Genomic DNA, 23,333 nt, shown 5'->3' with positions numbered 1-23,333 from the left:
AATATGGTACATCTATGCTTTTGATCACATGATTATTAACATTATTTAATCCTATCTTAATCTTAACAGTATTCCCCATAATCTGTAGTTCCTTACCTTTTCCCCACCCCATATATAAAGTCCAAGAAAATTAGTATAAAAATTCAGCCAGCTGGCTTTTTTCAGACTCATCCTCATCAAATAATACCAGAAATTACTTGAGTGTTTTAAAATTTGTTAGCTTGAAGGTGTCTGTGTTGGAAGTGGCTTCCTTTCCCTTTCTGACAGTGCTTACCTAGAGGGTGATTCTTCAGTTCAAGAAAAATGAAAAATGAGAAACACCAAAGACAATTTTCAAATAAAGTTTAATCAAAATGTTTTCTTTAGCACCTGCTCTTTCTGTTTTACTTAGTAGAAGTGGGCTATCTAACACACATATTCAGCAAATATACTGGTCCACAGTGATAGCACATTTGGAATTTACAGAATTCCAGTCTTATGAGTTACTTTCAAAAAAGACCTCATTTACATCTTTGGCATTGTGCTTTACTGTTTAAACATTATTTATTCTTCTACTTGAATCTGCTTTGTCAGTTTCTGAAACATGCAATCTCTTTAATTTAGATTAGTATCCAGTGGAATTCCATACATCAGAAATTTCACATTTCCTTGGGAACTGTCGGCCCAAACTCAGGTTGCAGTAACTGTCACAATACCATTCTCCATCAGCTTCAAGAGATGTTCAACAAAACACCAAACGTAGTTCAGTTATTACAGGTAATTATGTTTATTTTCTGTTTAAAAATTAGAGTCAAATGTTAGTATCTCATTTAAAACTCCTCAAAAATCATGTGGACTTGTCTTTAATGACAAGTTGGTTGGGTACCTTTGTCTTTTATATCCGGCCCTCTTGGAGAATTTTATCTGATTCAAAATGGACATAGTGATCTAGTTTGCATTCTCTTCAAGAGAAAGTTTTATGGCATGTGCCAGAAGAACATATCTCATTTATGATTATTATACATTGAAAATTCTAAGGCTTTAGCATTTATACAGAAATTGGCTCTGCTCATTGTGTTTATTCCTTATAGGTACTATTTGATACTCAGGCTCCTTTAAATGCCATCAACAAACTCCCCACTGTGCCAATGTTGGGCTTGACCCAGAGAACCAACACCGCTTACCAGTGCTTCTCCATTCTGCCACAGTCATCCACGCACATCAGACTGGCCTTCAGGAACATGTACTGCATTGATATATACTGTCGGAGTCGAGGTGTTGTAGCAATACGGGATGGTGCCTATAGTCTTTTTGATAATAGCAAGTTAGTTGAAGGTTTTTATCCTGCACCAGGACTAAAGGTAATAGACTTTAGTGTTATAGCGTAAGTATACATAAATGAAATGTCTAAAACAATTCCTTTGAGGGGGAAATAATGGGGAAAAGCAACAAATTCCTGTTTAAATGTTATAAGTAGCCATGTTAATTCATCATATCTGCAACTTCATTCAGAAGTAGCTGGAAGTTCTGATAAACAAGTTCTGTGCCTACGTATATGAGATGATAAAGTGTCTTTCCTTTATTTCCTTACCTTGTTTTGAGTAAGGCAGAAGATACTGAAGAGAGTCCTATTTGCTATTTGGAACTTTAAGGAACTTCAAAAGTAGTCTTTATCATTGATTATTGAAAAGGTTTGATTCATCACTTCAACCACGATGCTTTATTAAAGTGTAGGATCCTGGGCCACAGTCCTTGGAGATTCTGGTATAATAGCTCAATTGTGTGTGCTTATAGTTTAGTAACAAATAGTTCCAAATGGCTTGTTTTGAAAATTAGTCCCTGTAACCCACTCTTGCCATTTTTCCTGCTCTGTTTTCAACTCTTATATGGTGATTTTCTGGGTATTTACATCCTTCTCTCTAAATACCATGCTTACAGTGCTATTTATTGACTTCTCCGTTGAGGGAATTATCTGATACAATAGAAGATGGGGAGTTAATTCTATTTTGATTCTTTGTTATATGCCCCTTCCCCTTCCAGGCTGCACCTAGTTAGTTATACATACACCTTCTTCATTTCCTTCCAGTCTTGCAATATGGTTAGGAAGCAGTTTTGATTAGATACATTTTTGGTGTTCACATTATTATGAATATGTAAACACTATTCTACCAAGCTTACTGTGGTTACTTTTCAATATTGTTCTGGGGAGTATTAATGTACTCTTTTTTTTTTTGCTTAGCCTTCTCTGTACTTACTATTAGCTCAACCTTAAAATCTCTCTCATATATGTAACTCTCCCCTCAGTACATTCATATATCAGATACCTTACTCGTTTCATCTTGAAGAAATCTGTTCTGCAGTGTTCTGAACTCCAGTCTGGAATGGTAGTGCTCCAGACCTTTTATACAGTTTTAATTTAGGAATCTGTAGAAGGATGGTGAAGAGGAAGATGCCTTTTCTTCTCTCTTGTGTTGCCTGCCCTGTGGCTTGGACCCCATATCTTTTTCTTGGTTTACTCCATTGTTTTGGTGGAATACCTCCTAAGTAGCTTCTTGTAAGGTGGTACATGAGAGATTAATTTGAGATCATGTATGTCTGAAAGCCTCTTTAGTTTACCCTCATCTAATTGAGAGTAGCTAGGTGTAGAATTCTGGGTTGCGATAATTTTAAGAATTTTGAAGGCGCTGCTCCTTTGTCTCTTCTAGCTTTCATTATGACCATTGAGACATTTAATACTGTTCCAATTCTTGAACCTTAAGCAACTGAGTGGGCTCTTTCACTCTGGAAACTTACATTCTTTTGCTCTGAGGAATTTCCTTGCATTCTGTATCAACTTTGTTTCCTCTGTTAGCTCTTTCTTGTGCCCCTACTATGCTGGTATTGGGCATCCTGGACTCAATCCTCTCATTTTTTTATCTCTTTGATTCTGGGAGATTTCCTTATTTTTTTCCTTTCAATCCTTCTGTTTTTCATCTTTGCCAAATATTTTTTCTTTGTCATCTTTTTAAAAAGATGCTTCCAAGAGCTTTCTTGTCTCTACATGTTCATTTTATGATATTCAGCCCTCTGTGGCTACATTTATCTTTTCTTACCTCTTTTCTTCCTATATAATCTCTATTACATCCATCTTGCTTTTTTGTTCATTTTGCTCTCTTTTGTTTGTTTTGCTCTCTTTCATATTAGTGTCTTTTCTCACATATTAAGTGATTCTTAACTCTCTGCTCCTGTGTAAAGGTGAGACTTGTTGGATGTGGTCTCTTTACTGCAGAATTGGGCCATTTCTGTGGATAATTCCCAGTGTCAGTAGCTTTAGGTCTTTTTGTTGATTCTAGAGTTCCCCAAGTCAGAGACTGTCCTCTAGGGTGGCAGAGGTCAGCCTAACTCATTGGGAGTGACAGGGGCTATGGGAGGGTTCCAGGGTCTCTAAAAGGGACTTTCAACCCTTCTGTTCTTAGTCCCACTTTAATCCCCATTCCAGAGGTGTCTGGTGCTGCCAGTTCCTATGTATCTTGGGGATCTGTACAGAAAAAGCTTTGATTCTTTGCTTTCCCCACTGCTTACTTTAAGATACAACTTCCTCACATCAGATAGTTCAGTTACCACTCAACCATCTGCTCTGTGGCCTCAGAATTTATTGCTATTTTTCTCTTCTCCCATTCTGTCTTTGTAACTTAGTGCTTAAAAAAAAATTTTTTTTTAGAGAGTATTTCAGCAGGGTATTGGGAGAAGATTAAATACATGCTGTGAATCCATCATCTTTAATTAGAAATCAGGCTAATTTTGAAGGAAGACCCCTTCCTTCAAAATTATCAATATCTCATTCAGGTTGTCCTAATTATAGTGGCCATGTATTCAACCTACATTTCAGAGATGGACATAGTATGTTTGTTTCTGTTAAAGCATTCTAAATAATTAAAGATATCTTATTAAAGTTAGATAAAATAATCTGAATTTTACCTGTTTATATCCATAGACATTCCTGAATATGTTTGTTGACAGCAATCAGGATGCTCGAAGAAGGTCTGTAAACGAGGACGATAATCCCCCTTCTCCAATAGGAGGGGATATGATGGATTCTTTAATCTCACAGCTCCAGCCGCCACCCCAGCAACAGGTGATGTCTAGCTGAAATTTCAAATGGTAGCACATTCCTGTAACTTAACAGGTTCTCAGGTGTCTGGGCTTCATTGTTGAGAGGCAAGGAGGTCCTTGGCAGGCCCAAGACGCCTAGTAAGTCCATATGAAAAAATAGTGACAGAGGGAGATGAGGAGGTGGCTTCCAGAAATGGGAAGTGGGTGCTACCAGAAATAGCAGTAAGCATACTAAATAGCATTAAGCTCAGACTCATGCTTAAAGTAATGTCAGGTAAATCACCTGTGTGATGACAAAAGAGGGTGTCCAAATGGCCCCTAAGTTCAGAAAATGTATTCAGCATCATTTGGCATCACAGAAATACAAATTAAAACCTCAGTGAGATAATACTCCATACCCACAAAAATGGCTTTGAGGAAAAAATTGATAATCCTTGCCAAACTTGGTATTAGGAGTAACAGAAACTCTCATTTACTACTGGAGGGTGTGTAAAACGGTACAACTACCTTGCAGTGGTGTTTATCAGTGTTCCAGAGTGCTAAAGCTGAACATCAGGGATACCTATGGTATAGTAATCCTCTTAGGTGTATACACAGCAGAATTAGTGCTTAAAATGTATCAAAAAATGTTAAGAATGTTCATACCAACATTTTTATCCAAAAATTGTGAACAACCCAAACACCAGCAACAGTAGAATGAATTAATAAATTGGGGTGTATTTCTACAGTAGAATATTTAACAGAAATGAAAAAAACAAACTTGCTATATGCAACAACATGACAAATTTTGCTTGACATAATGTTGAGTAGAAGAAGCCAAGACATTAATGAGTTCATTCAGTATTTACATAAAATGCAAAAACAGGCAACACCAAGCTTAAGTGATGGGAGGCAAGATAGTGCTTACCTTTGGAGAGGCAATAAAGACTTAGAAGGTATATGAGGGAGGCCTCTCAAGTTCTGGTAATGTTCTTCATGATCTTGATTTATGTGGCAGTTAAACTTGTAAAAATTCATCAGACTGTACATTTAAGATTTGTGCACTTTACTATATGTGACTCATACCTCATAGTATATGTGACTCATACCTCAATTTAAAAACATAGACTAGGAAGGCTTGCATGGTCCTAGGTTTTTCATTACTGGAGATGAAGGTAAAGGTAAGTCAGAGTCATATTGAACCACCGTATTCATTGACTCTAAAACTCCACCAAATGTAAGATGCCTTATTTATTTTTTTTTTTTTGAGAGGGCATCTCTCACATTCGTTGATCAAATGGTTGCCAACAACAACAAAACTCTGCATAGGAGACCCAGTGCACAATCATCAATCAACCCCAAGCCCAATTCTCAACAGTCTCCAATCTTCTGAAGCACAACGAACAAGTTCTTACATGCTGAACAAGTTCTTACATAGTGAATAAGTTCCTACATGGTAAACAGTGCAAGGGCAGTCATATCACAGAAACTTTCAGTTTTGATCACGCATAACTATAAACAATCAAGTCAGATATGATTATTCGTTTGATTTTTATACTTGATTTATATGTGAATCCCACATTTCTCCCTTATTATTATTATTTTTTTTTTTTTTAATAAAATGCTGAAGTGGTAGGTAGATGCAAGATAAAGGTAGAAAACATAATTTAGTGCTGTAAGAGGGCAAATGTAGATGATCAGGTCTGTGCCTATAGACCAAGTATTAATCCAAGCTAGACAAGGGCAACAAAACATCCATGGATGCAGAAGATTTCTCTCAAAACGGGGGGTGAGGTTCCAAACCTCACCTCTGTTGATCCCCAATTTCCCACCCGACGGCCCCCCTGCGACTGTGCCTGCCCTAGGTTTCTCCTCCCTTGAGGAATCCCACCCGTCTCTGGCCAACCAGTCATCCTCCAGGGCTAAGATACCTTATTTTTTATGCACTGATAGAAACAACATTGCCAGTTAAGCTGTGACATGTCATGAATTGAAAGATACACCCTGATTCCAGAGATGTTAAAATGTGGGGAAAAAATATCTTAGAATCAATGAAATAGTAGATAATAGAGTTAAGTCAGTGACCTGGTAGATAAAATGAGCATAAACATCTTTAAGGGATGTAAGTAATGGTATTACAAGGTCAGGAATGAGGATGTTGCTATTTTTAAAACATTTTGAAAGTCGGAGTTTTAAAAAATGTGTATTAATTGATGTGTATTTTGCACATTTTCATACCTCACAGTTCCTATGTGGTAATCAATGAAGTGTGTTAATTATAACACTGTAGCTAGATGCTATATATTATATATACTTTATACTATATGCAGTTGGCCATTTTTACAAATATTTTTCTTCTTTTCAGCCTTTTCCAAAGCAACCAGGATCATCAGGTGCTTACCCTCTTACTTCACCTCCTGCATCTTATCACAGCACAGTTAATCAGTCTCCCTCTATGATGCACACCCAGTCTCCAGGTAAGAGACTACTTACTGTCGTGTTAACTCCCAAATATACACACACATACTGAGAATCATCGCACATGTAGCCCTAGACTTCAGAGAGTACTCCTTTTCTAGTCTGTGGCTAGATAGTTGCCATTCATTCATTTTGGCAGGGTTCTGAAATCTACGTTCATGATTCAGGAGCACTTTAAAAGGTTTGAATTGAGTGAAGGTATTGTCACCCAGAGCCAGACTCATGGCACAACTCCAAGATGTGCTAATCACATGATCTATGAGGTTGACAAACTAAGGCCGGTGGCAAGCACTGCCCACCACCTGTTTTTGTAAATAGTTTAATTGGAACACAGCCACACCCATTTATGTCGTGTCTCTGGCTGCTTTCCTGCTATGATGACCCCTTACAGAGGAAGTTTGCCAAGCCCTTGTATATGTGAACAGTGCCCCACCCCTTAAAATTGGTCAGTGCACAGCCTGCTTGTCCAAACAAATGGCTCTGCTGGCAGCCCCATGAAGTATGCTATAAAATTGCTCAAGAATGCCAAATTTTTACTTTTAACTGAACAGTTCATTGGTACCACTGAAGCACTTGCTTTGTGCCAAATACTGCATGGTGCTGAGATTCATCAGTGAGCCCCATAGCAGCTCTGCTCTGGAACTTACCATCTTAAGGAAGATGGGTATCAGATTTTTGTGGGTAGATATAATCCCTTACCTGCTCATGAGAGATGGTTTGACCACAGATGAAGACTTGGAAGTCATTGTTTTGTCACTGACGGTCACTGAAGCCTGAGTGGGCGGGTGAGCTCAGCCCCTGAGGAGCCCTGGCAGTGATGTAGGAGCCTGAGAAGGAGCAGCCAGGGAGCAAGGAGGAAAACGGGAAACGTGGGCATAGAGCCCAGAGGGGGTGTAGGATATAAGTGGAGACTGGTTTTGCATAGAAGGAGAAATCATTCTCTTGAAATAATTATAGTAGCAGGCAGGTATATAGTGCTTACTGTGTGCCAAGCTATGTTCTTGTAAGCACTTTACCCATGTAATCCACACAGCAAATCCGCAGGCCAGTATGTAAATATAACACTCAAAAGTTAAGTTGATCAGTGTATTTATTGAATGTAAGGTACTGCATTGGGTGCTACAGAACATAGAACATACGAGGTCCTCTTACATTAGCAGACAATTTGAAACCTGCTGATATTGAGGCTATTTATGGTAATGTAGCAAGTATTTTCATGTTTCATTCATAGTTTTGGTAACCATGGTTTCCCCTTTCATAATCCTGAATTAAATTAGTCCTCTGTCTAAATACCATATTTAAGCTCATGTCTCCCAGTTTTTTTCTCTCTCTCATCTAGGCCTTTCCCCTGAAATAGAGTGCTATATTTTCCAACTATCTATTCAGCATTTCCATGTAGATGTCTAGACATCTGAAACTCAGCATGGCTGAAACTAAATTCTTAACACCTGCCCTACCCTGCCCTGGGCTGCTTGTCCCACAGACACCCCATCTTTGAAAATGGCAGCCCCTTCCTTCCTGCTACTTGGGCCAGAGCTGTTGGCCATGTCAGACCCCTCTCTCTCACCCACTCAGTCAGTTACCAAATACCATCAGCTCTCTATTCAGAGCTGATCCAGCTAACCACTTTTCAACACCTCAGCCCTCACACTTGCCCAAGCTACTAACCATCTCTCCCCTGGATTATTACAGTTGCCTCTAACTGGTTTCCCTGCCATTGCCCAATATTCTGTTTTTCACACAGCAACTAGAATGATCCTTCTGGAACAGAAGTTAGTTTATGACTCCTCTGCTCCAAACTCTGCAGTGGCTTCCCATCTTACTCATGTACAACCTGAGTCCTAAGAGTGGCCTATGAGTCCCTGTGTGATCTGGACCACTCCCCACCCCCACCAAGTCCTCCCACACATACACACCTCCCTGACCTCATCTCCTCCTACTTTCCTCTCATGCTGTTCCAGCTATGGTGGCCTCCCTGTTATTTATAACTACTGCTACTTTTGGAGCCTTGGCACTAGATCTTCTGTTTGCCTGGAATATCTTATCCCCTGGATATCCTCATGCCTTCCCCTTCACTTTCTTTTGTTTCAGCCCACACGTCCCCTTCTTAGAGAAGTCTTCTCTGATTGCTTTATATAAAGAAGAGCACCCACCTCCACCACTACATGATGTCACTTCCTTACCTTGCCCTGTTTTTCCCCATAGTACTTATCACTACCTGACATATATTTCTTTCTCATTCTAGTAGAATATAAATCTCCATGAGAGCAGGAATTTTTGTCTCATTAACAGCTGCATTCCCAGAGCCTGCAGCAATGCTTGGCATGAAATTAACTTTCATGCTTACTCGTTGAATGAGTGAATAAAAAGTACAATGGGTATTTTTTTTAAAAATTAGCCAATATACATGCTAGAATTTGGGTCCCATGGAATTATCTCTCTCTGTTTTTTAATAATGAAATCCTTCCAATTTTCTTTGTTCTATTTATGGGAGCTTTATTACTTGTTTCTTTAGCCTACAGAGAAAGTCTTAACTTGGGGTTTCTTGGACAGGGCATGACGTGTGTCCTGCAAGATCATCTATGATTATTTTCCTTTATTAGGAAATCTGCATGCCGCCAGCTCCCCTAGTGGGGCTTTGAGAGCCCCATCACCAGCGTCATTTGTTCCAACTCCTCCCCCATCCTCACATGGAATCTCAATAGGACCAGGGGCCAGTTTTGCTAGTCCACATGGTGAGTCCATACATGGAAATCGTGATAGCATAAGAATGTGATGTGAAAGTAATTTTTTGTTAAATAATTTTCTTATGGCAAGATTAGCACTTCTTTATTAGAAAAGTAACAAAAGAAAATAAATTTTTCCTAATCCCATCACACAGAGATCTACTGGTTAGTCTGTCTGCTTTGGACTCTCTCCCCCATTGCTCTGCCTCGCTCTTCCTCTGTCACACACCCCCAGCCTGCCTACCTGCTCACATCTCTGTTGCTCTCGCTTGCTCTCTACCTTTCTGCCTGTCTCCTCCTCACACACACACCCCCACGAAATCGGACCCTACCATGTGTGTTGAGACTTGAATTTTTTAAAATTTTAAACTAAAAAATTCTATTTTGAATTGGTTCAAATAGATAAAGAATAGAAAAGATAGCCAGTGAAGTGTTTCTTTTCTGCTCCACCACCCACCTAGTCCCTCTTCCCAGAGGCATTTAGTGTTATTAATTTCTCATGTGTTCCTGCCAAGATGTTTTATGCACACACAAGCGAGTATGTGTAAATGCTCTTTCCCCCTCTCTCTTACACACATGGCAGCATACTGCACATGGTATTTGGTGCCTTACTTTTTCCATTTACTATCATGAATAACAGCCAAATCACAACATAAATCACAGCTTCCTCTGTTTTTACAGCTGTATATGTAGCATCTGTGATTTTACTCTTTATTATTAATATTTGCAAGCACATTTCTGTCAGTAGAAACTACATCATCATACTAAATGGATTTATAGTATTCCCTGGTTTGGGCATGCCATAATCTAACTGCTCTCTTTATTATACATTTAGAATGTTTCATTTATTTCACAACTAAAAGTGGTATCATCTCTGCTCACATGATTAGTTCCTTAGGTAAGTTCCTAGACATGGAATTGCTGTTTCAAAGGGTTTGAGAAATGCTAAGCCTTTGAAACATATTGCAAATTGGTCACCTAAAAGGCTGTACCAAGTTCCTCCAGCATCATGTAACAATGTATCTTTTCCTTTACCATTGCCAACACAGGGAATTATGATTTTTTAGAATCTTGGTCATTTTGATAGGTGAAATATGGTATCTTATTCTTTAATATGTGTTTCTATGATTGTTAGTAAAATTGAGCATTTTAAAAAAATGTTCGTTGGTCTTTGGTGTTTTTTATTTTATGCTTGCTAGTTTGTATCCTTTATATGTTCTTGTGTCTCTTTCTTACCAATTTATAAGACTTTTAAGATAGGCTTATTTGCTCTCTGATACATTGTAAAAATATTTTCTCAGTGTGTCATTTGGTTACAAAGGGGTATAAATAACATGTTAACAGTATCTGCAGAATGAAATTTAAGTATCAAATTGTTCAGGATGTTGCTACTTTCAAAACGATTCTTGGTACGTTTCTTAGTCAATACTATGTTAAGAAGCATCATGCTTCAGTGAAATATCTTACTGAAAGACAAAGTAAACTTATCACTGTGTAAAGTATAAGCATTTGCTGCTGTCAAATACTTTTCAGTTATGAAAATACAGGTTTTGAAAACCATTTGTTTATTTGTTTACAGGAACCCTGGACCCGAGTTCTCCATACACTATGGTGTCACCAAGTGGGCGAGCAGGGAACTGGCCAGGATCTCCTCAAGTGTCTGGCCCCTCACCAGCAACACGCATGCCTGGAATGTCACCGGCTAACCCATCACTACATTCTCCAGTTCCAGATGCTTCTCATTCCCCTCGAGCTGGAACAAGTGAGTGTCATCAACCTTTTTATGTTTGATTTTAGTATAACCTCCAGGTGACCTATTTTTTTTTTCCATCCTCACATTTGAAAGCCATGACCTACTTGTTGAATGGGAATACTTAATAACTTAAACCTTTATCCATTTAGTAAATTGGCTAACAATAGTTAATTTGCAAAGTCAGGCAAACTGTAAGAATGGTGAATGTTTACTCCAGAAGTCTTCCAAGGTGATTTCCAATACCTCTGTTATAACTACTTAACTTAGCTGCAATACTAGACCTTACAGGACACCTAAAGGTAACTGACAAGGTTATGCAAATTAACACAGAAGAGAAGAATTGTAGAAATGTGTTAGCTTTGCTATGTAACTTTTAGAAACTTAAAACAACAGTCATGTATCAGGTCACCATTCTATAGGTTGGTAATTTGGGCTGAGCCAAACTAGGCAATTCTTCCAGGCTCTGCTGGGCTTGCTTATGCGTCTGCAGTCAGCTCTCAGATGGCTGGGGCCTGGCTGGTCTAAAATAACTCCAGATGGCATGGTTTCTCTCTGCTCCATGTGGTCTCATAACTTGATCACAGGCTTGTTCACCTGGTAGCTGGACAGAGTTCCAAGAGAGTGAGTGGAAGCCTAAGTTTGCAACTGGCACCATGTCACTCCCACTGCACTCTGTAGTCCATAGCAAGGTGCAAGGCCAACCCAGATGCCAGGTAGAGAAATGGACTCCATCCCTTGAAGGAGTTGCTCCAAAGTCACATTGAAGAGACCTGGCTACAGGGAGGAGAATTTTTGCTATGGCTTTTGCTAACAGGAAGCTAATATATGATTGTTACACCACAAGGAGTAACTAAAACAGTATAGATTGCTTTAGAATATCAAAGATTTGTAATGAAAGCAAAACAGCGAACAATGAGATAGTATGTATTTGTAAATGAAATGACATATCCTTCCCAACAGGTTCCCAAACGATGCCAACAAACATGCCTCCTCCTCGTAAACTACCTCAGCGCTCCTGGGCGGCCTCCATACCTACCATCCTCACTCACAGTGCCTTGAACATCTTACTGTTGCCCTCTCCAACACCAGGCCTCGTGCCTGGCCTGGCAGGTAGTTACCTTTGTTCTCCGCTTGAGAGATTCCTGGGATCGGTCATCATGCGACGACACCTTCAAAGAATTATTCAACAAGAAACGGTATGGGTACCTAATGAACTCCTAAGGGGTGACTGCCAAAGGTCGTGCTAAGTTGCTCCACAGAATAGAATCTGAATTAAAATGATATTCCTTTACCTCCTTTAACTAGCTTGTTAGAATTGTGCTTTTCACCCTGCTCCAGCATTAAAAATGGACTACTTACTGTTTTCTTTCCCATTCTAATGTGAACATATTGCTGCATTTTGTAGTTTGCTGTGCTGGGGCTACTAACATAGATAAACCTGGAGATAGGTCCCCACAACACTATAGGACAAGTGTGCCCAGGATCTGACTTTGTATCCAAGTAACTGTTTGCCCCCTGAAATCCCCTTGCAGGCAGGCTGATTTTGAATCTGAGTCTCCGGTGAAATAAAATTATGTTCACACGGAAGAAAACTGCTTTTTAAATACATGTACAATTGAACTGATTTAAAACCCTTATAGATGAAGACTTCTCACTTCTCCTATGGTGATGCCCTTAGGAAATAGTTGAAAGTTTATAGCACCAGTTCTAGAGTCAGGCCGCCTATATTTGCAGCCAGGCCATGCCGCCTGCTAGTATAAGCCTGGGCAAATTTCTTTACCTTTTTGGTAATAGAGGATAACAGTATTTACCCAACTCATAATAACTGTGGAAATTTGAGATATTTCATATAAAACCCTTAACAGATGTTTTGATACTCAGTATATGTTATTTACATTTATTGATATATGTATGTGTTAATGAGGTAGTCAGAATGGCGAATGTTTAAAATATCCACCCCATGGATGGCACCAAGCCCTTTTGCAACCTTTATATTCAGATTTGAAATGAAGAAAAGTTTTAATGTAAGTTAATAAATCATCAGACCTGTTGTGATCTAGCCTCACCTCTGCCACTTACAAGCTCTTTGAGTCTCAGTTTGCTCATCTGCATAATCAACATATTAGGCTAGAGCTGAGGTCAGTAAACTGTGGGCCTGGAGGCCAAGTCCTACCCACCACCTGTTTTTTTTTTTTTTGTAAATTAAGTTTTATCGGAACACAGTCACACTCAGTAATTTACTTACTGTCTATGGCTGTTTTCAGCTATGTTGGCATCACTCAGTAGTTGTGACAGAGATCATATAGCCTAAAATGTTTACTCTCTAGTCCTTTACAGAAAAAAACTGCCACCCCGTGGGCTAACATAAGGTCACAATCCAGATTGAACATTTTATAATTATATTCTTTATTTCTTTTTTCTTCTTTGTTTTTTAAAAAACATCTTGTGGAAAACTTTGCAAATACAAAAGGTGAGAGAAAAGTATAATGAACTTTCATGTTCTTGTCACCCACTTTCAACAGTGAACTCATACCAGTATTATTTCATCTATAGCTCCTCCCCTAGATTGTTCGATAGCAAATGCCAGACATCATTTCATCCATAAATACAATTTCTTTATCATCACCTATTTAGTTGGTGTCCAGATTTTCCAAGTTGTCACAGTTTTTAGTCTGAGTCAGAACCCAAACAAGTTTTTAAGTCCCTTTTAAACTATGGGTTCCCCCTCCATTTCTCCCTGTACAATTCGTTTGTTGAAAATACCAAATCATTTGTCCTGTAGAGTTTCTCATGGTCTGGATTTTGCTGATTGCATGCCTTTGAAATCATTTAACATGTTCTTTTGATCCCTGTATTTCTATAATATTGATTAATCCTATGGGTCTAACTACTAAATTTAGGCTTGAGTTGTTTGTTTTGCAAGAATATTTCATAGGTGGTGTTATCTTCTTCCATTAAGAGACACATAATGTCTGCATCTCTCTTTGCAATATTCTTAGCAGTTGATGTTGCTCAGTGCCTAGATTTTTGTTTTGGAACAGGTATCAACTTAATTGTTTTCCTTTTGAAACAATTCTCTCCACAATATTTTCATTTTCTCTTTATTGTACATACTGTCTCACATGTTGATTGAATGCATCCTTCTTGTTTTGCAGCTACAGCTGATAAATTCTAATGAACCTGGAGTTATCATGTTTAAGACTGATGCGCTGAAATGCAGAGTAGCCCTTAGTCCCAAAACCAACCAAACACTCCAGCTAAAAGTGACACCTGAAAATGCAGGACAGTGGAAACCTGATGAACTTCAGGTTTTGGAGAAATTCTTTGAAACAAGAGTATGTGTTTATTAATGCGTAATTTTCATATAATCAATGAAACACAAGAGTCAAGGTAGAATGAAGTGTAATTTGCTTTATTTATCCCTGTAGGTTGCAGGACCACCATTTAAAGCCAATACATTAATAGCCTTCACCAAGCTATTAGGAGCTCCTACACACATCCTCAGGGACTGTGTGCATATTATGAAGCTAGAGCTGGTAAGTTACAGAGAAACATACTTTTATAGCAAGGCCTGTTTGAAGAGGTTGGAGTTGGTGGGAGCAGTGTTTATTTGGCTGTCACCCATTTATATACTTCGATTTTTCTCTTAAATTCGTCTTTTAGCTTAAATGTTATTTATCTTTGATGGATAACACAATCTTCTTGTATCTTTTGAATTTAGAACATGATACAGTGAGAAATTTCCCATCCATCCCTGTCTGACACTATCCCCCTCCCCACAGGCAACCTGTTACCAGTGGCTTACCTCTTATAGAAGCAAATAAGTGTAATATGCTCTGTCTACTCACAGATAATGAAATAATCCTCCCATGGTTTCTTCTAATACTGTTACAGATTCATTTTTTTAATTATTTAAGTTTTTGGTCCATTTTAAATCTATCTTGGTATAAAATGTGAGGTACGGATCTAACTATTTCAGATGTCCGCAATGGCCATAATGCCATTTATCAAAAAAATCTATCTTCTCTGGGGAGATTTTTAATTGTTCTTCTTTCCTATGAAAGTATACAATAGATAGAACCCAGGTGGCAGCTGGTTGTATTTTACCAGTCTTACAGTAGTCCTTCCATTTTAATGTTTGTGGTATTGCTGTTCCTTTTCTCGTAGTCTCAACATTTGGCTTCTGCTCTGATAGGCTATAGGAAACATTATTTATGCCAAAAAGATAACCATTTGAGTTTTGAAAGGAATAAATATTTATATGGCTAAAAAAGCACTAGTGAATATAATTTAAAATGATTAACCCAGTTTGATTAGTTTGTTTTAGGGAAGGATCTGGAAAGCCTGGGAAGTCTAGATTGGCACCAGTTAAGAAGGACCTTGAGTGCCAGGTCTTGCCAAGAGGGTCTTGCCAAGGGGAGGAGGAACTGCATGTCACTGAACATTTGTGAGCTGGATTAGAACCATGCTCTAGGATATTGGTCTGGCAGTGGTATAAGGATGGACTGAGAGAGGTACCCACTGGAAGGGACCATTGGAGGCCACGGGTGAAGTAACAAAGCCCTGAGCTTTGTGGCATCAGTGAAAATAGAAAGGAGGGAACAGATGTAAGAGACACTGAAGCAGCAGAATCCATAGGCCTTGGGGATTAATGAAGTGGGAGGGAAGGAAGGGGGACGTAGCACATAAATCCAGAGTTAACTTTTCATTTAGTAACTTCACCTATGTATTTCCTTTGAAATATTGCAGGTTATCAACTTTATGTTCTGTTAGTAATTGAGTATAAAATAAAATTCTAACCTTTCAGACTCCTATACTGGGGTATAATTTTAAATGTTCATATGATTTTATCATGATTAATTTTTTCAAAACAGTTCCCTGACCAGGCAACACAGCTAAAATGGAATGTTCAGTTTTGCCTGACGATCCCTCCCAGCGCACCGCCAATTGCACCTCCTGGGACACCTGCTGTGGTGCTAAAATCCAAAATGCTATTTTTTGTAAGTACCACTTGGCGTGTGTATGTGCATGTGTACAGAGCTTCTGAGGAAAAAGCCATACGAGGATAATACAGCAACTTTTGGAAAACTGCAGAAATGAACTGTTGCTGCCAAATATTGGCCCATGTTCCTTCATTGTCAGTTTACACTTCATGTAATCCTGGTTCCTTTAGTAATCACAGAAATTTATTGAACTAGATAATTGTATGACACAGTTGCATCTTAATTATAGTATTTAGTTGTTTGTTACTTCTCTCGTCATACTTAATTTTCTTTTGCTTAATGTATCTTAATTTGATAGTAAATAATAGTACTTCTGATAAATGTAGTCAAATGTTTTATTTTTTTACTGTGTTTTTATTCTCTTTGTGTGTGTTGTATGTCTTCAGCTTCAACTAACTCAGAAAACATCGGTCCCTCCCCAAGAACCTGTTAGTATTATAGTTCCAATCATTTATGACATGGCTTCAGGTACCACTCAGCAGGCAGACATTCCCCGACAGCAGAACTCTTCTGTTGCTGCTCCCATGATGGTCAGCAACATTCTGAAGAGGTTTGCAGAGATGAACCCACCACGACAAGGTACATGACCAGTCAATGATATTTTATTGCATATATGTGTTACAGAAGTACTTTTGAGAGATCCCCCTTCTCTTTTCTGCTTCCTCCTTACCTGCCTCGCCCCCAATCCTAGAATAGAGCCTGTTGCTGTGGCCCTCTTAATGTCTGCCTATTGCTTTCTTCGTTTCTCACTGGTTCTTCATTTTTGTCCATGTCTCTGCTGCCTGGACTTTATTTTTGTTAGTGATTTACTATTGGGACTGTCCAGTTGCTAATGCCAGAAGCTTGTATTTATAGCGCACATTGCCACAAAGCCCTAGGTTATGATGATAGAATTTTCCATGGCTGTGAATTCCTGCCCTACCATCGATACCTGCCACTCTGTACATCACCAAGTTGAAATGCATGTTGATTTCTCATATTTCATGGTTCAATCATGAATAGAATATCATTCAAGATTCTGTATCTTCTAAATGTTTTGTGAAGAATAAAAGCTGATACAAATGGCATCACTGCTTTTGGGCTTCTTATATAAGTGTCAGGCGGGTGCAAGTGAACCTTTCACCAAGTGCACAATGAAGCTCTCAAACCTGAACATTTTCGAGGAAACCAGAATGTTTCTGCCATATAAACAAGGTCCCTTCAGTACTGTAGTAGCCTACACTTAACACGCAACGCCTGGTAGTGCTCAGTTTTTGGTTTCAAAACATAAAGCTCAGCTAAGAGAACATCTCTTCCATTTTGCTTATTTCTAATATTAAGGAAATTAAACGTTATTTTTAATATTAAGGCAGTTCTCTTTATCTGTTTAGAATAGCATAACAACATTATTATGTTTTTAAATAAGGGAAAGTTGGTCTCTGAAACATTTTTAGATACCACAGTGTCAAAATTTTACTAGGAAGAGGAATCATGGGAGAAATTCTATTTTTAGCTATTTGTTTCCCCATACTATACACATAGGCAAGTCCTCACTCAAGTATAGTTTATAAGGAATGCACTGGGAAGTAGAGAAGGGTATGCTGCTTTTGTTGTAATACTTCTTGTACTTCTTAAAATTTTCTGCTTTCATCCTTTGACTTAATTCTTCTTTCAGCTAAAAATAAGTCCTTAAGAATCAAAGTTTAAAGCTATCAGAATTTTCAAAGAAGCAGTCCCATAGAACTTGGATAATAAACACCATTCCTTCACAAGCAGATGACTCTCATCATTTTGTCCTGTGGAAGTTAAAATTAAAAGGAAAGAATGTTCTGATCCTATTGGGATCAAGCAAGGTTGTCTACCTATCAATAATGAAAATGCGTTTTTGAAAAAGAAAAAGAAAGATGTAACTTCTCCTTTTATTTGAGAAATTGTTGGGATATTTTGGAAGTGTCTCTCTTTTTTTCCTTTTATTTCTACCCTGGACTGGGAAAATCTTTGGGTTTCGTTTACATTCTATACCTTACTTTTCCAGTGGTTGGAGAGAAGGTTGCATTAACTTGCATGTAGTCAAGATGCATCCTGCCCTCTGCTGGAAGGCCATTATTCAGTTGAGGTCTTCAGTTCTGTCACTTTCAGCCACTGTAGTGTTAGGCCATGCTCTAGGGAAAGGATCCAGCTTTTGGTTTATAATATTTACAACTGGTTTTGGTTTACTATAAATATATGTAATATTTACAAGAAGTCAGAGAGGCAGGCTATTTGGTTTCTTTCAGCAAAGAGAAAATTGAGAGGATGAATCATTAGCTGCCCACCTCCCCCAAACAGATCTTGTTTTTGGATTTTTGTTGTAGCATACTTCAGCCTCCCTCCTTTCCTCTCAAACCCATCACTTCCCCCTTGGTGAAGTGCTTTTAAGGAAAGTCACTTTATTTTTGTATTAATTAATTTTAATGTTGAACTCCAGAAGTTGATCGCTTCCTTGAAATTTGGGAGAAAACTCCAATAGATGTCATAGAACTGCACTAACCAATGTAACTGCCACTAGCCACATGTGGCTATTTAGATTTATGGTAATTAAAATTAAAGAAAATGTAAAATTCCGTTTCTCGGTCACACTAGCTTACATTACAACTGCTTGGTAGCCTCAGCACACATACAGAATATTCCCTTCACCACAGAAAGTTCTCTCTGGCCTTTAATGCAACATTAGAAGGACACTGTTGATAATGTAAACTAATGCATAAATATAAACTAGATCTTTTCATTAGATTCAAAATGCATAAGCTAGTTGTCAGGAGCTTTGCAGCCCAACTTTGAAGGGCTTATCCAATGCTTGAGTGTTTCTATAGAGAAATTCTAGGTGTATATTCTTAAATTCAGACCTAATTGGGACTTGCCCAAAATCTCATGAGAAAAAAACAAACCCCAAACCAAATACCATTTGATACTTATGACCAAAGCTTAATCTCCTATAACCTATGCAGTTATAACTTAATCCTTTATTTCAATCCCTAAAGTTCTTGTTAATTTTAGATTTAATTACCCTACCCACACCGGTCTGTTAACATCATCTTTCCTGTATTGCGAATAGCTAATGACCATTTTTCTCTGTTGCAGGTGAATGCACAATATTTGCAGCTGTTCGTGATTTAATGGCTAATCTTACACTGCCCCCTGGTGGGCGTCCATAGACACTATTGTTTTTAAACCAGGAAGGCTGACAAATGAGACAAAACAACAAAAAAAAAAATCTGAAATCAGCCTTCAGTTTAAAAAAGAAAAAGGACTTTTTTGATTTTAAGAGCTAAATATCCTAAACTGGCAGAAATTTTCAGGGTGCACTTCTTTCATCAAAAAGACCGTCAATCTTTTGTATAATGAATTTGTGTGTTTAAATGGGACACATTTCAAACTAGGAAAAACATCAGTGTCCGCTTACCAGTAATAGATTTAATATTGTTTTATACTATAAAGTTATGGAAATGCCAAATTTGTTTATTTAATTGTTTTCTTATGTTTTGGGTGTAATAGTCCTTTTTGGGTTTTGTTTTCTAAGGCAGGTCTGTCATTTTTGAATACTGTAAAACTGTGACAAACTTTATATTGAAGTTGTATTTTAATATGACCGCTTTGAATCCTTACATGAAAATGTTCTGGGAGTTGTTATAAACACATCCCAAAGAAGCAATATTTAATAAAACTAGGTTAAAAAAAAAAACACAAAACAGTGACACTCACTTGTGTGTATATCAGCTCTATAGACTTCTCAGGGCCTCCCTTCATGTTTAACCTGGTGGGGAGCACTAATTAATTTCTGCTATCTAATTTCTTATGTCTAATTTCAGTAGTAATTAATTTCTGCTGTCTGATTTCTTATGTCTGATTTCAGTAGTATGCATCTGAAATTTGACCAAAAACATATGCTTCTTTGTTTCAAGGTTAATTAATTTTCTTGAAACATTCATGACTTGACTGGTGGTGAACATTTAGCACCTTGGTTCTTTCAATATAGGATTTGGGTAATCAAGAAAGAACCCAGTCTTTGAGAAGAGATAGTGAGTAGTTCATATTGATCAAGGATCCCAAGTACTTCGATCATTCTCATCTATTGAGGATGCAGGAACTTTTCTGTTAGACAAATTCAGTTTACAAGATACTTATGCATACAGCATTAAATAGGAATCAGAGAACTTGAACGTTCTACCCCTGCATGAAATTTCTGTGATGTCTTTTTATCTTGATTAACTTCTCCCCTTTACCTTCCCCACCAAAATTGGGGTTCTAAACAGTCGCGACTTAATTCATTGTCAACAAAACCATAAAATGTTTTGCTTGGAAGAAACCCAGGACAATCCTCTTACTTTGAAGAATCCAAGATCCAGTGCCTGTCCAGGGCCAAATGAAGTCCCTGATACCGACACATCTCAGCAGTTTCTTTTTGGAGCACTGTGCTGTCTCTCCCTGTCAGAGACTTTTTTACGCTTCAAAGAATATGATCGGAAGCAAAGATCTTCTGGTGACTTGATGTTATTTGGGAAAGCTTTTAAAATGGTAATATTATACTGAGTTACCTGGTCACTGTAATATTGGTTTTCCAGTAAATTTTAGATGCTTTGTCTAATTCCATTGTAAGATGATTTGAGCTTCTGTAACTTCGCACTGCCAAATTCTAGTTTCAGATATTTCACTGGAACTATTAGCGTATTGGTTCTCAACTTTGCTTGATTCTCCATCCATTTCCAGTCAGGGTTGAGGCCTTCTTTGCCGTTCTTCTATGTCTTATTTCTGCCTTCATCTCCTGCTTCTCGCCCAACTCTGCCACCATTCAGGAGCATATGACTAAACTTTTATCCTTTCTTTAACTTACATTTATCCTTCTGTTTCAGTTCTCCTTACAATGGTAACCATTAACAATTCGGCAATCTAAGAAGTCTTTTATCAAGGGTCAGCCCTTTTCTATTTGGAGCTGAATCCTTTCTTTCATGTAGGAATCCCCATGTATATACAAGAAATGTATTTTTATCTGCAGTATAATGTCTCATATTTTATTAATAGAGTAAACTTTTCAAGTATTGTCTCTTTTAAGTACAGTTTTGAAATGTTAATTGTATTTTTAAACATGGTGCATTCAGTGGATACTTTTTTCCTGATCAACTCATCTCTGAATGCATAATATAAATCAAAAGATAGGAATCAGTGAATAGTTTGTTTTTGATGCTTATTAAGAATAAACCCATGAATATGACTTTTATGCTTGGTACTTGGAATTGGTATATACTTTATTAAAGCTTGAAAACACTAGCATTCAAATCTTAGGTTTCATCACAAACCATGTCTTTTGCCTCTTTTGTTACCCAGGTCAACCAAAGGGACTGGATGCCCATAGTGATTTTTCCTATTAGATGATTTGGGTATTAACTTTAAGGTGTTTTCAATGTGATTCGGTCAGTTCAGTAATAAATAAAATGTATACAAGTTTCAGAGAACTGCCAACTCTCTCTAGTTAACTTTCAGAAAGATGTTTTAGAGAATAGTCTGATGTAGTATTAGTTTAGCCTTGAAAGAAGAAATTGGTCCTGATGTGCCACTGTTTTTCCATCTGCTGAAATGCCATTTCAGCATGTATAGAAGTACTTTGAGAATTAGAGAGGAAGAAATGAGAACCTGAACAAACATACCACATTATTAATAATGAGCGGACCCTTATGTTTGAAAGTTAACTGAGTGAGTTGAGTGTATGCATCAACTAAAATACACATGATTTGAATTTAAATAGTACTAATAACTTTACTACGTTGCAGTTAACAGAATAAACTGTTCAGCCACAGGATACTAACAGTTTGTTAGTCCTTCTTTGGACCATGGTTAATTTGGTAACTTCAAGAATAATTTTGCTACTCTAAATTTGGATCCAATTTCAACATAAAAACTTGTTCCTTTCTTTCATGATTTTAACCTCAAAGAAATAGCTATTACATTTTAGTTTAATATTTATTTATCATCCAAGTGTTCTTGATATAAAATCAAAATACAGAAAATATTAAGAGAACTTATACCCAGGAACCTTTAGGGAAAGAAAGGGGAAAGGTTAATGTGTATTTCATTGTTGTGGAATTTTTCATTTGGTTTGATGGCAGTGGACAGTGTGTCTAAGGGAATAGTTCTAAGTTTACTTAGGATAGACTTAGTGTTGAGATTTTTAAGAAAAAATTAGCAGAGGCCACCCATCATGTGCTGCACAGCTCCAGGAGACCATGATCTGCTCATAATTTTCTATAAATTGCCTCCCCCTTCAAGTGGTCAGTGATTTGTTAAAATACCTCATCTAGGAATATGACTGATTGGTGAAAGGGCACATTTAGGTCAACATAAAACAACAGCTAATATTTACTGAGAGCTTACTATTGCCAGGCACTGTTCTAACTATTTCAGTGTGTATTTAATTCTCCTAAAAACCCAATTGGGTAAGTATTAATATCCTCCTTTTACAGAACTGAGGCCCAGAGAAATGAAGTAATTTGCAGAGATCACATTAGGTTTGCCTGATCTCAAACAGCTAGGAAGAGGTAGTTTGAGTGCATATCTAGTGCTCCTAAACATTGCCACTTTGCCGTGAACCACGAAGTCAGGGGGAAATCTTCAATGGTTAGATTTTCCCTCAGAGCCTTTTGACTACACACAATTTTAACATTTTTTTCCAAGCTCAGGAAACTCACTAAAAGACCACTGAAACTGAGATGACCTCTTGTCATTTGGAGGTGACGATCCATTACCTTCTAACACTCATGGCATTTATTTCAAGCTTAAATTAACTTAAGACTGCTTTGTGCAAGGAGCATTATCATATAACCGAGAATACCAAATAATCATCATTTAAGCTGGATGCTTCAGGACCATAGGTTTTCAGGGCGGTGGAGCCCTGAAGGAACCAGGGGATATGCTGTCCAGCTTGCCTCTGCTTAGGTGGCCCAATGGCGGATGTTTTTGAGCTTTGTGCCACCTCAGTACACCTCAAGCGCGGTACTGGCAGCCAGCAGTCATTTCACTAATGCCCCTGTTTGCTACAGCCAATCTATGGGCTTAGGAACCAGTTAAGTAAACTTTATACAATTGTATAATGCAAGGAATATATGGAATTCAACAAGTATGCCTTCAACACTTTCTGTATCTCTACATAAACATGAAACAGAAGCACAGACAGGAGAGGTAGTTGAATCAGGGGCTGGCCGAGTCTCAGCTTGGAATAAGAGAGAACATGGCGTAAGAATTTCACGTAGAGGCCTTCTGGGCCAACACCAGATGAGGTACTTACACGTCCGTGGTCACCTAAGACGGGTGGGG

At 38.0% G+C, this 23,333-nt stretch overlaps 1 protein-coding gene across 2 annotated transcripts in view; it reads left to right on the top strand.

Annotated features, from left to right (window-relative positions):
* MED14 (mediator complex subunit 14) overlaps positions 1-21,478 on the top strand; it is a 71,352-nt gene extending 49,874 nt beyond the window's left edge. The window contains exons 20-31 of one of the 2 annotated variants that reach the window (XM_037001512.2): positions 604-756; positions 1,071-1,340; positions 3,953-4,093; positions 6,416-6,527; positions 9,132-9,263; positions 10,834-11,016; positions 11,968-12,203; positions 14,163-14,342; positions 14,436-14,543; positions 15,882-16,007; positions 16,397-16,589; positions 19,110-21,478. In XM_037001512.2, coding sequence (XP_036857407.1) covers positions 604-756; positions 1,071-1,340; positions 3,953-4,093; positions 6,416-6,527; positions 9,132-9,263; positions 10,834-11,016; positions 11,968-12,203; positions 14,163-14,342; positions 14,436-14,543; positions 15,882-16,007; positions 16,397-16,589; positions 19,110-19,183 — 1,908 coding nt within the window. In that variant the 3' untranslated portion in view covers positions 19,184-21,478. The remainder of the gene's footprint in view (positions 1-603; positions 757-1,070; positions 1,341-3,952; positions 4,094-6,415; positions 6,528-9,131; positions 9,264-10,833; positions 11,017-11,967; positions 12,204-14,162; positions 14,343-14,435; positions 14,544-15,881; positions 16,008-16,396; positions 16,590-19,109) is intronic. The other variant, XM_037001513.2, reaches the window with a different exon arrangement.
* The last annotated feature ends 1,855 nt before the right edge of the window (positions 21,479-23,333 follow it).

The sequence above is a fragment of the Manis javanica genome, chromosome X (genome assembly GCF_040802235.1).
Source record: "Manis javanica isolate MJ-LG chromosome X, MJ_LKY, whole genome shotgun sequence".
In the NCBI taxonomy this organism is placed as follows: Eukaryota; Metazoa; Chordata; class Mammalia; order Pholidota; family Manidae; genus Manis; species Manis javanica.
Note: the sequence above shows the minus strand (reverse complement) of the source record. Positions and strands in the feature narration are given on the sequence as shown.